This window comes from Aythya ferina (assembly GCF_964211825.1).
Source record: "Aythya ferina genome assembly, chromosome: 7".
Lineage (NCBI taxonomy): Eukaryota > Metazoa > Chordata > Aves > Anseriformes > Anatidae > Aythya > Aythya ferina.
This window is the reverse complement of record NC_140302.1, coordinates 24,289,801-24,305,250: the sequence shown is the minus strand read 5'-3', so window position 1 is coordinate 24,305,250 and position 15,450 is coordinate 24,289,801. Positions and strand designations below refer to the sequence as shown.

Below are 15,450 nucleotides of genomic sequence, written 5' to 3'. Positions count from 1 at the left end.
GGTAGATGGATGGGATATGGAGAAGTGAGGAGGCAGGCCTCACAACAGAACTACTTGCTCTAGTAGATACTGGGAACAGAGGAGCCTAAACAGGGGTACATGGTAAATTGGGTATCTAATTCAGCTGCTTATGGCACACACTACTTGCTAAGGAAGATTTCAACTAAAAGAACTTACTACTAAATCATACAGAGTTCTGCACCTCACAAATTTGCCTAGCAAGATGAGACCATTTGATTTTATTTGCTTCATTTTGCCTCTAGATTATTTGAAAGATTCTTCAAAAAATGAGATTTCAAGAAATTTGAAATGTTTTTTCTCTTTTCCTGTAAAAGAATTTGTAAAGGTCATTGTCAGTAAAAATAAATAAATAAATAAAAATTTGGTCTCTCATTCGCTAATCTGACAGAGCCCATCTGTGTAGACAGGAATAATGATTCATAATACAATAGTGTAAATCCATGTTTGTTTGAAGCCATTTTAATTGTGAAACTGTTGATTCAACCAATAATGGATTTTTCTCCTTTTTTCTCCCACTCCATCTTTGTCTTACAGTTCCGATGTAACACAGCAGCTTTTTCTAGCTCTTCATGGTTTTCTAAGTTCTGCTTACAGCTGTAGCTTGTGTCCTGCACCAATTCTGAAGTGGCTTTTCCAGGTAAGACCACACTGTTCTGCAGTTACACTGTGTCAGGTAGAACATTCTTCCTGGAAGCCAGCTGTTGCGGAAGTAATCAACACAAGTTTGTGAATCTGTTGCATTTTTTGAGCAATTTTTTGATCAAAAAACCTTCCTTTTTGGGTTCTGGTTTGTTCTCCAGACTACCTTGACTGTCACTAGGGATAAAAGGCTTTTTCCATGCTTTTCTCCACACTTAGAGTGGCTGTAAAGCTTCCTGTCCATCTTTATATGTGGTATTTCATCTGAAAAGGGCTCAGCGCATGCTAGGTGAGAGGATATTCTGGGATGTTCATAATGTGGGCCACATCAGAAGCAAATATTTATCTATTTCCTTCCCCACGCACAAAAAAAGTACACGCTGTAGTATGTACCTTTATAAATCTAAATATGTGCATTATCAGAATTTTTATTCTGAAAAAGTCGATGTGCATTATGGCTCAGGAAAAAAAAAGTGGAGATGCTGTCAAAGGAAATGTTGTGGCTGTCTTCTTTCTAGATGCCTGTGCCAGTACCCAAGTCCCCAGGGAATGTGCATTGTTCTGTTACTCACAAAATGCCCATTTGCTATCTTCACTCCCTTATTACTTAACGCTTTTAACTGTGCCTGAAATGAAGTATAAAGCTGGACTGCCTGCAAAATTGCAGCCTGGATCTGTTGACTCCCTTTCTGCTTTTGCCAAAAGGAAAATGTTTTTGTTTTCCATCTCTTTCTCTCCCGCTAGGAAAGTACTGCCTTCCTCTCTTACATGAGCTCTGGCGTTCTTCTGATAAGGTGGAAGGGTGAGCCAGTTCAGTTTGCCCACAGAGCACAAAAACATCCAGCACTTGGGGGAGAAGAAGAGGAGGTTTTGCTGGCCTGGTGAAATGTTAGGGAGCATGATGTGTATTTCATCATATTCTTGTAGTTAATAATTGATTGTTTTGGTGTAGTCTTGCCCGTGTTCTACTTACCTGCAACTGAAAAAGGTTGAGTTCAACTCTCAGTTGCCCTCACTTCTGATTAAGGAGTTCAGTTTGATCACAGATACAAACGGGTTCCAAAAGGACAGCTAATAAGTCATTCCCCTAATCCTCACTACTTTCTTAAGAACAGACTTTCAACATGGGGTGCAGTTTTTCTGATACTGTGAGTAATTACTTAAAGCATTCACAGAATGTGTGTACTGATTGAAATCATGTCTGTTCTGTGATATATTATGCATTAGAGAGTTTATTTTTTTTTAATTTTAATGAAGAGTTTATTTTTTCAAAGAAAAATGTTATTTGGCAACTTGATGTTTGACTCATGGCTTTTTTTTTTTCCCTCCACAGATGATGTCTGTTCATCCTGGCTATTGTGTTTCCTTGCAGATTTTAAACAGTTTGATGGAAATAACGGTAAAAAATGGTGAGTATTTGAGGGATGGAAGACTGACCATCTAAACAAAGGTATTTCCCTTCCGTGAAGTATAGGACGGTGTTGGAAAGGAAGGAAAAAGCACAGAATCTTGTGATTCTGGCATGAATTTAAGTTCTTCTAGCCTTTGTGCATTATGTAAGTAACAGGAGTTGGTCTTCACTGAGTTTGTGCAAGCTGTTCCACAGGGAGTGGTCCTGGCATATATTTGCAAATGTGTGCATCCAGTACAGAACCTTTTAAACACGCTTCTGTTCTTTCACAAATAGAACTGATCTAAGGAGGAGCCCAGTCTACTCAAGTTTACTCTCCTTCCCATCTTTCTCTTCGGAAGATGCAGACATTCATTTCATAAACTAAGAACTACAAGGTGGTTTTCACATAGTCATACTCAGTACGTAGCACTGCGTGTGGTTTACTTTCCAAATAAATGGTGAAAGTGAGAGGAGCTGTACACTTACATGTAAACATTTACAAGGGTCTGGTTCAGCCTACACTGTTGCTTGTTTCCTGTGCATTTTGCCTTCCTTTATCTGTACTCTGAACTTCTTCAGTACCAGCTGCTTTGTATGTTCTCAGTGTCTTCATTCAGATCCATCAGTCACTCTTTAAATTAACAGTTAACATCATTAAAGTAATAAAGATCATTTGACATTCTCGGGCAGTTCTATTGAAATTGTTCAACATATTTTGAGTCTTGTTTGAAACAGGACTGTGAGCTGATATGAGAGGAAATATAGCCTCCTTTATTTTTTGCTTTGTTGACATTAAGCTTGTTTCAGAATGAACAATTCAAGCTGATCAGTGAGCATTCAAAGAATTAAGACTAGGAGAGATCTTAGCCCATCTCTGACTTATGCAGGATCCTTAAGCAGGATCAAATAGGCTACAGTTGCTCCTGAAAAGTTTGTCTAACTACAAAATTGCAAACTGTGGAGTCTCCAAACTGTTCTGAGATGTTCTGTTCTGGTGCTTAACTAAGGACGCTTTATTTAAAAAAAAAAAAAAAAAGGGGAAAAAAAGAAACATCAATAAAACAAAACACCAAAAGAAAATGAGGAACACTTGAATTGAACATTGAGATCTGAACTTGCAGTATCTTGAGTGATACTGTTTTATTATATTTGCCTTTCTTGTTCTTAAAGAATTAACCCTAAGAGACCCAATTCAAAATTCTAGTGACTTCTGTCATTGTTTGGAAAACACTGCATCGAGTTTGATGTCACCTTGCTAGTTAGTATCCTATACAGAATCCTGTGTACAGTTTGCAGCTGTTCAGATGTGAGTCGTGATACAGATCAGCTTTTTGCAATGAGCATTTTTGCTTACCTCAATCAGTGAATTCCTTGTATTTTGTACTTCTGTTCTGGAAACCTTCCCTGTCTTGAAAGTGGAGATAAGATTTTAGTCCCATTATAACACCCTCTTACCTCTACCTACACAGAACAGTAATTTATCTGTTCTCTTAAAAGTAAAATCTTGCCTTCTTGCTTATTCTACTGTATGTGGTGAGAGACAGCTGTGAGAGAAAATGGGTGGAATCTTAAAGTAATTTACCTGTTACATAGGCAAGATGTTTCTTAAGTGTAAAATACTGTGTAAGACTACCCCTCACGCTATGGTTCTGAAAATAACAGCAATTTTTCTGAGATGAGAGCTGGTAGAACTGATGCAAACAGCTGAATGTATTTGCTTCCCTGAAAAGGAACTAATGTTAAGAACTAAATTTAAACTAATCCATTCCGTATCTTTTACTCGTAGCTTCCATCAGCGATAAACAGTCTAAACCCTGGATACCTTCACTAGCTGATGTGTCAACTGTTTTTGTCAATATGGGTGTTACATTTGCATCTCTCTTTCCATTGGAGCATCTGCAGCCCAACTTTAATGAGCGTGATATTTTGTAAGTGTTTTCATTTTGACACCTATTGCTTAGATCCTGTGAAAGCAGGTCTTGTATTCAGAATGTAGAATCAGAAGGTTTTTCTTTATTTTCCCCTATTCCGTCTCCTTACATTCTAAACTTAGGTATTCATAGAGTAAATAAGCCAGAGTTCAAAACAGTTTCTGCCAGGTTCAGCAAATCAGAGTATTGTTCTTGGTCCTACAACTGTCTAAGGGGTATTAACATGAATTGTTGCCGAAACAGCTGGGCAGAATTGTAAGTAATTGGTTATAAGTTTAAGACGTGCTCTGTAGCTGGGGATAGTTCTGATTTGAAGGTGTTTAAACCATGCTGTTTTTTCCTTTGGTTTGATGCAAATAAGCCTTTGTGGGCTTTTAAACTGTTGATTGCTCAGATTAGCATCTCTTTCATTAGGAGTCAGATGCAAGGAACAGTGAGCAAACAGCAACCAAGAGAATCTCTCTCCTCTGCCAGTCCAGCCTTCACCAGTCTACCAGAAAACAATCTAATGAATGTAATCAAGGTGAGAAAACTCCAGTTCCTATGCAAGGGTTTTTGTTTAATTTTTTTTTGAGGGGGAAAAAAAGGAACCTTAATCTAGCCCTGGGCTTGTTTTTTGAGTAGGTGTTTTGCTGGGGTTTCAGCTCCACATTCAGCAGAGATTGCTGCAGGCTTGTTGCAAGCTTTGGTTTCCTTTCTCCCTGACTTCCACTGGCTTCTCTCAATTCCTGGTGCCTCCCTTTTCCAGTGTGGCTCTCTGTCAGGTTTCTTTGCTCCCTCATATAAAAGAAAAGTGTCAGGGTGTTCCAGTGGGACGGGGAGCTGGTATTGGCTGTTCTGTTTTATGCTGCCTCTGTGTTAGTGCAGCTCACAGAGGCACGTGGTCAGTCCCTGTGCAGCAGAAGGTGAATGAGGTGGGAGCTCACAGAGGGCAGGTGAAGCCGGGACTGCCTCTTTTGAGGAAGTGAGCTGTGAATCCGTGCTGTGTCCTGTGAAACCGTGGGCTGGTCACACTTCCCAGGCCTGTTCTGTGATTAAACATTTCATGAAAATCCTGCCTCTATAACTGGTTTACAAGTTCCTTGTGGAAGTATTTGAACCCTCCTGACAATGCTCTTTAGAGATTTGCAATGATCATGTAAATGATCATATACAGTCATGTAGTTCAAGAGGAAGCAAATGTAGCATCTCCTTTAGAGACAGACTTACGTGTCTTGATTCATTTCTTTCCTTCTAAATACACATCCCATACTGTAAGTAATCCATCTGATGATAATTGGGCAGGGAAAAATCTCTTGATTGTTTTCAGTGTTGCTTGTATAGCTAGAAAGTCTAACTAAACAGAAGACTGACAGAATGGGATTAATGGTGCAGTGTAGAAAGATCTTTCGTACTCTAATGTCCAGGGATTATTGTCATTGTTCAAAAGTATTTCTTTAAATGTTTATAAGATGAGCCTCCAGCAGGTGTTTTTTAATAACAATAAAAAATGCAGACAGTTACTAGGGGAGCTAGTATTGTTCTTGCAGTAAGAACAGGAAAACTTTGTTACTCAAAGTGCATTTTAAAGTGAGGGTGGAAAACTTAAGTTCTCGTCACGCTTTAATAGAAGCTAAACCAATTTCAGATTGTAATGCTTTTTATTTCTTTTAAAGTTTCTAGATTTCTGTACAACGGTAGTCGAAGGTGGATATACAGACCAAGAAATATTGCTGCTGCTTCTATTACTATTTAAAATAAGCTTGGAGAAACAGCTGAAGCAAGTTCCCTTGATAGATTTTCAGTGCCTTTTCATAAAGCTTCTGATAAGTATAAAAGACTGGGATACAAAGGTAACTTCATAATTCATTTTCTAGTGCTAGATTTATGAAACTGCAGCTTAATTTTCAAGGAATTTATTTTGAAGTTTTATTTTTTCCTTTACATAGCAGAAAACTACTGCTTGTAAATGTAATATGAACAGATTGGGAACTTTGTGTCCTTGAGATTTAGGAGGGGGCTGGGTGTACTGAGAGACTGTCTGCCTAAAAACATTATGCTTGCCTGTCCCCTTCTGCAAGGGGACTGTTGTATTGAACTAGCAGCGATTTTGTTAATTATAGATTGTTTAAAAGGGCTATTTGAAAGAATAAATGAAATGATTGCACCAAGCTGATGAAATGTCAGGAAAGGCAACCTGGTCTCAGCTACCCTACTGTAAAATAGTATTTAGGAGACATAGCCACAGCTGCAGTGCAGAAATATCTTCATGCACATCATCTTTTACTAGCTCAATTCCTTTTAATATCTATGCTGTGGATGTGTTTCTTGGTAGCAGATGTGTATTCCTGTGCAAATAAAACAAATGTCCAATGTCCCCATTGCTTAGTAAATCAGGTGATTTAAAAAACAAAACAAAACAAAAAAAAACCATGTTTTTATTCTTTTAAAGATGCCTGAGCTCTGTCTGGCAGTGAGTGAACTCTCCAGTCAGCACCATAATCTTCTGTGGCTGGTTCAGCTGGTCCCTAGCTGGATAATACGTGGACGGTAATGACGCTGTAACACTTAATTTATTACTATAAGCCCAGAGCCTGACAAATGCAATAGGTGTAACATTGCTTTTGTATTTTCTTTTGTTTTGTTTTTTTTTTTTTCTGGGGGGGAGGAGGGAGATACTTTAACAAACCACCACAAATAGTTAGGTTTTATCTTATGTTACAGATGTATGTGCATGTCATTGTGCACACATAGTTTCTTAATCACCTCTGTGGTGGGAAAGGGTTGTTCAACATTTTATTTGTAGTTTTCTGGGCTATACACTTTCTGGTACCCTATAGTAAATAAAGGCATAACTTCCAACATCCATCACCTACTCTAATCTTTGGCTGAATGATCAAAAATTAAATGTCCTTGGGGTGATTAATGTCTGATTTTATGTCAATCTGTCAAGAGTTCTGCATCTTTGAAATAAATTTAAAAATGTATCTGAGAGAGAGGAGAACGATTTTGGCCTTTGATTTCAGGCTTGGAGGCAAGCTTCTAGCAATGTTTGCTTGTCCACAAGAAAAGCTGTAATGAGACAAGGATACTTGCACCTTACTAGCCTCTTTACTGGTTTAATAGCACCTATCTTCAGTAAATCCAACTTAACAGCTGTGGGCAAGTCTTTGTCTAGGGAAGCCGTGCACAGCCTCACTATACATTGTTGAAACTGTGGATTTGAGACTTTCTCTAGGAAAGAAATAAAAAACAAACTTGTTTTTTCAGGGAAGTAAGAAGACGCCTTAGCCTGGTGATAATTGCAAAGCTTCTTAATCAGAAGCATTTAAGAATACCTGATGACAGCGACAAGCAGGTACTGCATGTTTTGTGTGTATAATTCTAAAAGTTTAGAAGACTTAGGTATTGTTTGTTTTTGTATTTTGGTCATTCTTTAACACAAAAATAGGCTTACAGTATTAAAAACAATCACTGTTTTTTATTTTAGTGTTAGAAGTATATTTGTACACGTGTGTAACCTGTAGCTTGTAAATGCAACATTGCTTAAGTGCCTAAACATTAATTTTGGTCATTGGAAAGAAGTTTATGCCTCTCTGCCTTCTTTTTATATTTATGTAGAATCACTGTGAAAACAAGGGGTTAATGAGGCAACGTACAAATGCTTTAGTTCGCAAATAGTCAAGAATTACCCAAAGCATGAAATAATCAATTCTAATTAAGAGCCCCATTTATGGAAGTTCTTGTGTTAATGGTCATGTGATATGGTTGTGGCACTGTTTCAAATTGTCCGTTGCCAGTGAACCAGTCCAATCTGTTAATGCATCTGTCTGTAGATGTCTCTTCTGCATCAGTATCTGGTGTACATGAAACCGTCTAATCTACTAGAGAAGATGAGAACTGATGAGCAGCAGAATGTCAGTGAAGACCACCTTCATATAGAACTAGAACAGGAGGTATATAGCTGATAGTATACCTTTTTGTTTGTCTTTTTATGTATCTTCTGCACTTTTGAAAACTAAACTTCTATTGTAAACAAGTTCTAGAAAAACTTGCACTCATCTGAGAATTCAATATTGGTTTGGTTATATGAGTCTACCATGAAATCTCTTAGCAAGTATTTTGATCTGGATGTAGATAATGGGAAAACAAAGTCAACTGCTGAGTTTAATTTTCAGTAATTGAAACCACAGAAAGCTTTGTGGGTCACTTGGGTAACTTAAAACAGCGTAGTACTGTTTTAAAATGATTCTAATATATGAATGTATTGTTTCATATTGTTTGTTTAGGCAAATGTGTAGACGTACCTATTCATTTATTTGGCTGTTGGAGGATGCCAGTGAAGTCATAATACTGAATCATTAAAGCAAAGATAATGCTGTAGCTAAAGATTGTGCTTTGACTGCTGAAGCTCTGTTGGTTTCTCTCCAGGTGTACTACCTAGTCTACATCCTCCTTCATCTAGTCAGCGAAGCTAGCTGCTTTGACACTGTAAATTCCAATCAGAGGGTAAGTAACTACAGTGGCTAGATCTTTAGATTTTAAATGGCTAACTATTATGCACTTCTGGTCTATTGTGGTAAGGTGATAGAAGATCACCAGAGGATAACAGCACTGGGAGAAACTTGTTCTGAGGCAAAGTAAATGCAGAAGAGCTCTTCCCTGCAGTTACTGCAGAGAAAGAAACCTCTCCTGCGTTTTTGCAGGTGGAATTATGTCAAAACACAATTCTGTTGATCAGCGGACGTCATCTTTCACAGAGTAACTGGAGATTAACTCAACACAGATCCTCAGAACTCTGGTGATCCTATGAGCAACTTAAGTAAAGCTGAAACTTTAATCTAGAAGAAAACCATTTTGAAAATATCCAGTAAAATATGCTCAAACACATTTTGTTTTTCTGTGCTGGAGCGTAGCCATCAGCAAGTGAGGGCTATGACTGTATCTATTCTGTTCTCACAGCACGAGGGAACTATGGCTATGGAGATGTGAACATCTGTTAAGTAATACCTTCTGTTTAGCCTCCTGGTAATCTTATTGAGATTCCTGTGAACGTTTGCTGTGAGTTGCTGGCTGCAAGATGTTTGTGTAAATCTTCTGTTCTATAAAACCACTCCTGGCTTTTAAGAAATGTGTTATGTGAAGCCTTGAAGAGGGAGGTAAAGCAGTAATGTTTGCTTCTGTTTCACAGAATCACAGAATGGTTTAGGCTGGAAGGGACCTCTGGAGGTTCAAACAGGGCCACTCAGGGCAGGTTTCCCAGCATCATGGCCAGACAGCTTTTTGGGTATCGATGAGGGGAACTCCACAGCCTCTCTGATCGACATGTTTGAGCACTCAGTCACCTTTGCAGTAAAGAAGTGTTTTCCTGCTGTTCAGATGAAACCTCTACATCTAGAATACTAACCAGTGTTCTCAGGCCCCTCTTCCTTCCAAGGCCTTATCCTGTGGGACTTTTCCAAGCGGATTCTTGAAGAGGCCAAAGTCTGTAACAGACCCCCACTACAATGTTGCCTTTAGGGGTCTTCTATTTAATTCTAACCCCATAAGCTGTTGGTGGGCTCCTCATCCATCCCCAGGCAGAGCTCCGTGCACTCAGGCTGCTTTCTCACATACAGGGCAACACACCCTCGTCATCTTCCCAGCCTATCCTTCCTAAAAAAGCCTGGGGCTTAGGAGTCTCGGTTGCCTACTCAATTGCAAAAAGATTATCACAGACTGCAAAGTGAAGGAAAAACGTCTTTGGTTAAAAAAAAAAAAAGAAAATAGTTATATTGCAGTGATCTCTTTGAGATGTGTCTTTTACAACTGCTTTCTGAAGATCTATGGGGAATTGGATTAAAAAACAAACCCACACACTGAATTTCTCTGAATTTCTTGAAGAAATATTCACTGACCTGGTAGCAGTCAAATGGAAAGAGGTGTGTGGCTGAGTGGCACTGTATGTAAATCTTGTGCAGGCTTGATTGGCTATAAAATCAGTATTATTTCAGTTCTAGTCATCTTCCAGTTGGATGGAGGTGAATTGCCATGGTCTTGAGACACCAGCAAATGTTTATAAGGAGAATTTCAGCATGCTCCACCTACAGAGTGGAGCTGTTTTGCAGCAGGTTAGTGGGGGATTAAGTACGAGAATTTTATCATGAGATTCACAGAATATCAAAGATCTTGGGAGCTGTTATTAGGAGATTATGAAGCTGCAAAAAAGACCATCAGAAGGTTAGAGATCAGTGCGTGTACACTGCATATGTTTTACCTGTTCAGCCAATTCCTGCAGACTGCAAAAGGAAATTACCTGAGTTATTACTGAAAAGGTTATTTTTAGCTGTTTAAGCTGCAGAACTTTTTTTCGTTGGTGAAAGACCTGAGTGGCACTGTTCTTACTACTTTGGGAACAGAAAGGACTTATAAATTAGCTAGTAGGAACTTTAAAATTTTTGATATATAGCTGTGCTCTGATTAACATTTTGGAACTTCTTTTTCTCTTGTCTCATGAGGTGCATATCAACAGCTGATACAGGATCTCCTGATATTGTTTTGTTTTTTTTTTTTTCCCCATTCCTTACTTTATATGCTTCAATCTCAAGTTTTCTCCAAAATATAATTGTTACACTGAAATAGTATTTGAAGCAACTTCTTAGTTTCAACATGGAGTATTAAAATAGCTGTTCATTTTTGTCTTTATTTAGCAACACTTACTGAAGCTCTGTGGTGCCTTAGATAAGCACATAAAATGTGATATTAGGGAAGATGCAAGGCTGTTCTATCGAACTAAGGTAAGACAAACTGGTTTTGTTGTTTTTTTGTTTGGTTTGAGTTCTGTGTTTTGTGTTTTTTGTTGTTGTTTTTTGTTTTTGTTTTGTTTTGTGCTGTTCCCTCATCCCTACCCTGACATTTCTAAGCTCTTTCCTCGTGGATTCCTTTTTCCTGGTTTCTCTGTCTGAATCACATCTGTGCTCATACATAAATACGTTTGTTTTAATGCACTGGAAACACTCCTTTTGCTAGCTACAGGACTAAGAACTCTTAAGATGCGAGCTTGTCATCTTTTAGCTAGTTATTTCAACTTTCAGACCCATGGAGTTGCTCCTTTTCTTTTTCATGGCAGTCCTTGTTAATTGACAGGAAGCAATCTTCTGCTTTTAAGCAGTCTTCTGCTTTTAAAAGCGGAGGCTACATGCAGTGTGGGACACAGTACAGAAAAACTAGCCTGACCATCTTGCACGTCTTTTATTTTCAAAATAATGACTTAGTTAAAATTAGTTGTTAAAAACATTGTGGGTTTAAGCCAACACTATATGTGATGTAGCATCAAGCCTGGATAATTGCCTTTCATTTGCTTTGTGGTACGTAGCTTGCTAATGTTAGGCCTAATTCTGGGACTTTCGTGGTCTGCCTCCTGTCATAGCAAGCCAAACGGGATCAGCTCAACTTTGAAAAGCCTTGGCTTTGCCAGCCTTAAACATTTGTGCCTGTGTATGTTCTTAACTCTCAAGAAGACTTCTTTTTTTTATTATTCAGCAAGATCAGTACAACATGGATCCTGCTATAAAGTTACAGAATCTTGGCTTGAATTTTTGAATATCAGACCCCTGTCTGTTTTGTTTCTATTGCACTTGCACTGGGAGATGAAAATCTTACTTGCTTTTTTTTTCCCTTTCACTACTTCTGCTGTTGTGATACTGCAGTAACTGCAGAAGGCACCACTGTGATGGTTTTACACAGTATATGAAGCAAATTTCAACTCTGAATACCTTGTATTTAACACCTGCTTGTGATTGGTTATGAAAAAAAAATATAAGGAATACAAATTCAGACAGTGCTGCATAGTTGGCTTTCATGATTGCCATGGCAGGCACTTTTTTCTCCTTAGAAGCAATCAGACTTGTGTAACAAAGCTAAGTTACCCAAAGGCTGAGATGGGTATTTGGAGGCCAGAGGCTTGCATGTTGATGCCAAACACTTAACATTTTAAATCGTCTTCCTGTAATGAGCTTTTGTGGAGTAGATAATTTTGGATTCAAAATCCCAGATTACAGGGATCTTGTTGGAGTTGAGGTGGTGATGTTCTGTATGCCTGTTGTGAAACTGTTTCCTCCCAGTAACCCTTGGGTGTTGGGTTTTTGTTTTGTGGGGTGGTGGTATTGTGATTTTTGGCTTTTTTTTTTTTTTTTTTTTTTTTTTTAAATATAAGTGGCTAAACTCATCTGTATTTGCAGGTAAAAGACTTGGTTGCTAGGATATATAGCAAATGGCAAGATATGATACAAACCACTCGGCTTTCTCAGGTATTGTAATGAAAACTTTTTATTTCTTTTCATATTGCAGGGTGCATTAAACTCATTCTTTACCATTTGAAAACAGCATATTGATTTTTAAAAGATTTTTTTTTCTCCTTAAATTGCTTGGCTGTTGAATACACTTAGGTGTATTAGGATAGTCTTTAGTTAAAACCCTTGTTTTGCTGGCCTTGGTAAAACCAAGACTCCATCTTTACCCTTAAAAATGCTGTTCTCATAAATGGCTTACGCAATAACCTGAAATGCTAATACTGAGTCAGGTCGCAGGGCTTGTCTCTGATTACAGTCATTAGTGGATGCTTTGGAAAGGCCTGAGTGGGGCAGGAATGCCGTGATGCACTTCCTGCTATTGTCTGGCACTCTGTCACTTGGAGGCTGCTTGAATCCAAGGCTCTATGCACATGTGTTTAACAGCTCTTGATTAACAGCCCCCCACCGCCCCCTGCCTCGAAAGTGTCTAATTTCATGCAATGATGAGGAAAACCCTCTCGTGCTCTGTGCATGTGTGCAGTAGCAAGAATTTTCACGATTAGTCCTTCATTAATACTTGCCTTGGCTGACCTTGGTGGAATAGGTGGATGACTTCTAATATCCAGAGCTCAGCTTTGTTCCTGTGTTTCTTAACGTGCTGAGGTCCTCTCTTGGAATATAAAGTTACCTTCAAAAATAAATACAAAAATTGTTCAGCTTTCCAGTAAACTACTGCATTTCTTACAGGAAGTTTACGTTACACATTTTTAAACTGAAATCAATACTAAGCTTATATGTGTAATCAAACATTTGTCTGTAAAGAATAATAATGACTCAAAGCAATTCATGAAAAAAACATCATTTGTAGTGTCTCGGGTTTCCTGTTACAGGGAGGGAAGGGAATTAGAGGGTAGACATGGTCACAGAGGTACTTAGCAGATGATGAAAGTTATTAAAGATGCTGCTCTTCCAGAGTTGTTTCTTTCAGAGGCAGTTGGGTTTGATTCACATGTGGGGAAACTGGAAAGTGTTTCCAAATTAAAATAAACAAATAAAGAAGAGAGCAGGCAACTGCTTAGCTTAAGGTCACCACGTTGGATTGTGAGTCCTTACAAATTTGAGTTGTTTTCTTTTTTTGTTTTTACTCTTTAGGGAAAACTGCATGACTTCTGGGAGCCAGATTCGTGAGAGCTTGTCTAGTTCAGGGAAATAACAGAAAAAAATGAAATCAAGGAAGATGCAGAATGAATGGAGCTTCAACTTGGTTGGAACACAAGGAATCAGTCCTCTGAATTACAACTTGGGCTTGATTCAGGCCAACATTAAAAACACAATGATTCAATATGATGATCATTGTTTTTACAAATACGGTACTTCAGAAAAAAATGAAGTGGGTAAACTGTAAAAGTAGCTATTTCTATAGCCCTGTCTGATTGTCCAGGCATATTTTATCATCTTGAAAACTGAGGGAAGTTTCTCATTTCCATTGCTAATCACAAGATGTTTTTGAAAACAGTATGCATCAGTTTTCTTGCCAGCACACACCTGTAAGCATTGCTTTAGGGTGTCTAGGAAAGAACTGTCCTGTGATGTGGAAAGTGAGTTGAGAAACAGTATTAGACCTCCCCTGTTGTGGGCAGGTGAGGAAGCTCAGTTTCACTATGAGCCAAATAACAGAGTCACCTGCATGTGTTAATCTGCAAAGCAAGAATTGGTAAGACCAGCTGGTTTCTCTAAATAACACAAATACAGCAGTCACGTGTGAACAAGTGACCATCTCCTTCGCTTGAGGGTGGAGGCAGCTGAAGAGGGGCTGTACCCAAACAACTTGTGGACACTTCTTTGCTCTGCGGTTGTCTTTTATCAAATAAGAGAATCAAATTTGTTCTTACAGTGATGCGTTCATTTTAACGTCCTCAGGCATCGATTTATGTACGCAGTGTATGTGACTGCACAGAAAGTGATTCTCTAAGACCATATTGTAAATGAAATCTTAATACTCAAGTAGTATTGTTGTTTTCCTCTTTAAGAAATATTCCTCTTTAAGAAACGAACTTATATTTGTTATCTGGCTTCAGTGCTTTATCTAAACAGAGAGAATAACTATTTCTGAAATGTCAAGTCAGTGGAAATTTGAGGAGATGAGCTTTTGGCCCATGCAAGTAGAAATAACTGTGAAAGCTGTATGAGGTCTGAATTCCTTTGTGCAAAGTCTTGCAGCGTACACAGCGTGTGTTCAGAGCTCCCCAAACTTTGTGAAATAATCAGCCCAAGAGGTAATCTCCTTTTGTGCTTTGTGTAAATGCCATCATTTAAATCTTACGCTGTTGTGTTTGGGGGGCGGGGGGATGTATGTGTATATGAACAGAAATTTAATGTATTGGGTAAAAGCACTGAGTGGGAGTCTCTTAACTGTAATTTTTAATAACTACGTGTACATTTTATAATACTGTTTCCTTTTCAATTTTTATAGATTACCCTGTCTTGTATGATAGACTTGCTATGACTTCACAAAAATGTAAAAAAAGGATCAAATTCAAACAAAAAAATTAAATTTAAGTATGTTACATGTTAAAGAACTGCTCTAGATTGGACTCAACTCAGAGGGAAGGTATTTTATTTGCAAATCATATTCAGTGTTTTGTCTTTCAAATGTTAGTGAGTTAGCCTGAGTCTGTGCAGCTGTACCCTTTACAGAATAATCAACTTACCTTAACAGCAAGAGTTAAGTGTATGACATTATTCAGGGGAGAAGAAAAATTCCCTTTTTAATCTCACCATGATTAAATTGGATGAGTCTACCTCAAAGGGTATCCTTGACAATGGAACTGTTTCAGGCTTAAAAAAAATGGTGTGGTGGTAAACAGGTATGGCAGTGCCACCCTTTGCTCTGCTCATCTTTCGTGGTGTGTCAGCCTTCCCTCTGGTAGCATTTGCTTACTAGGTTGAATATATTGTATGTGATTTTATTAACGTTTATATTTTTTTCTCACTAATGTTGTATAAAGTTTTAAAAAGTACAGAATATGTTTCCTGTATGTAACGTGTATATATTTTTCTTACCATGTAAAGTTGACTTTGCAGTCCTGTATATTTTGAAGAAGGAAAGGGTTGGGGTCTAGATTGGCACCTCTTTTGTATTGCAGTTCAGAACACATTGAAACTGCTGTGCTTCTTTTTTTCCCATACAAAGTAACCACTTTGATACATACTTCTA

General features: G+C 38.2%; 1 protein-coding gene across 2 annotated transcripts in view; it reads left to right on the top strand.

Moving 5' to 3' along the window:
* The window catches only part of SLF2 (SMC5-SMC6 complex localization factor 2), a 30,100-nt gene extending 14,829 nt beyond the window's left edge, over positions 1 to 15,271 (top strand). For both annotated transcript variants that reach the window (XM_084525574.1, XM_084525573.1), the window contains exons 9-20: positions 556 to 658; positions 1,994 to 2,069; positions 3,840 to 3,981; positions 4,399 to 4,507; positions 5,640 to 5,816; positions 6,416 to 6,513; positions 7,234 to 7,321; positions 7,800 to 7,919; positions 8,395 to 8,472; positions 10,653 to 10,739; positions 12,183 to 12,251; positions 13,386 to 15,271. In XM_084525574.1, the coding sequence (XP_084381700.1) occupies positions 556 to 658; positions 1,994 to 2,069; positions 3,840 to 3,981; positions 4,399 to 4,507; positions 5,640 to 5,816; positions 6,416 to 6,513; positions 7,234 to 7,321; positions 7,800 to 7,919; positions 8,395 to 8,472; positions 10,653 to 10,739; positions 12,183 to 12,251; positions 13,386 to 13,421 (1,183 nt within the window). In that variant the 3' untranslated portion in view covers positions 13,422 to 15,271. The remainder of the gene's footprint in view (positions 1 to 555; positions 659 to 1,993; positions 2,070 to 3,839; positions 3,982 to 4,398; positions 4,508 to 5,639; positions 5,817 to 6,415; positions 6,514 to 7,233; positions 7,322 to 7,799; positions 7,920 to 8,394; positions 8,473 to 10,652; positions 10,740 to 12,182; positions 12,252 to 13,385) is intronic.
* Positions 15,272 to 15,450: the final 179 nt, after the last annotated feature.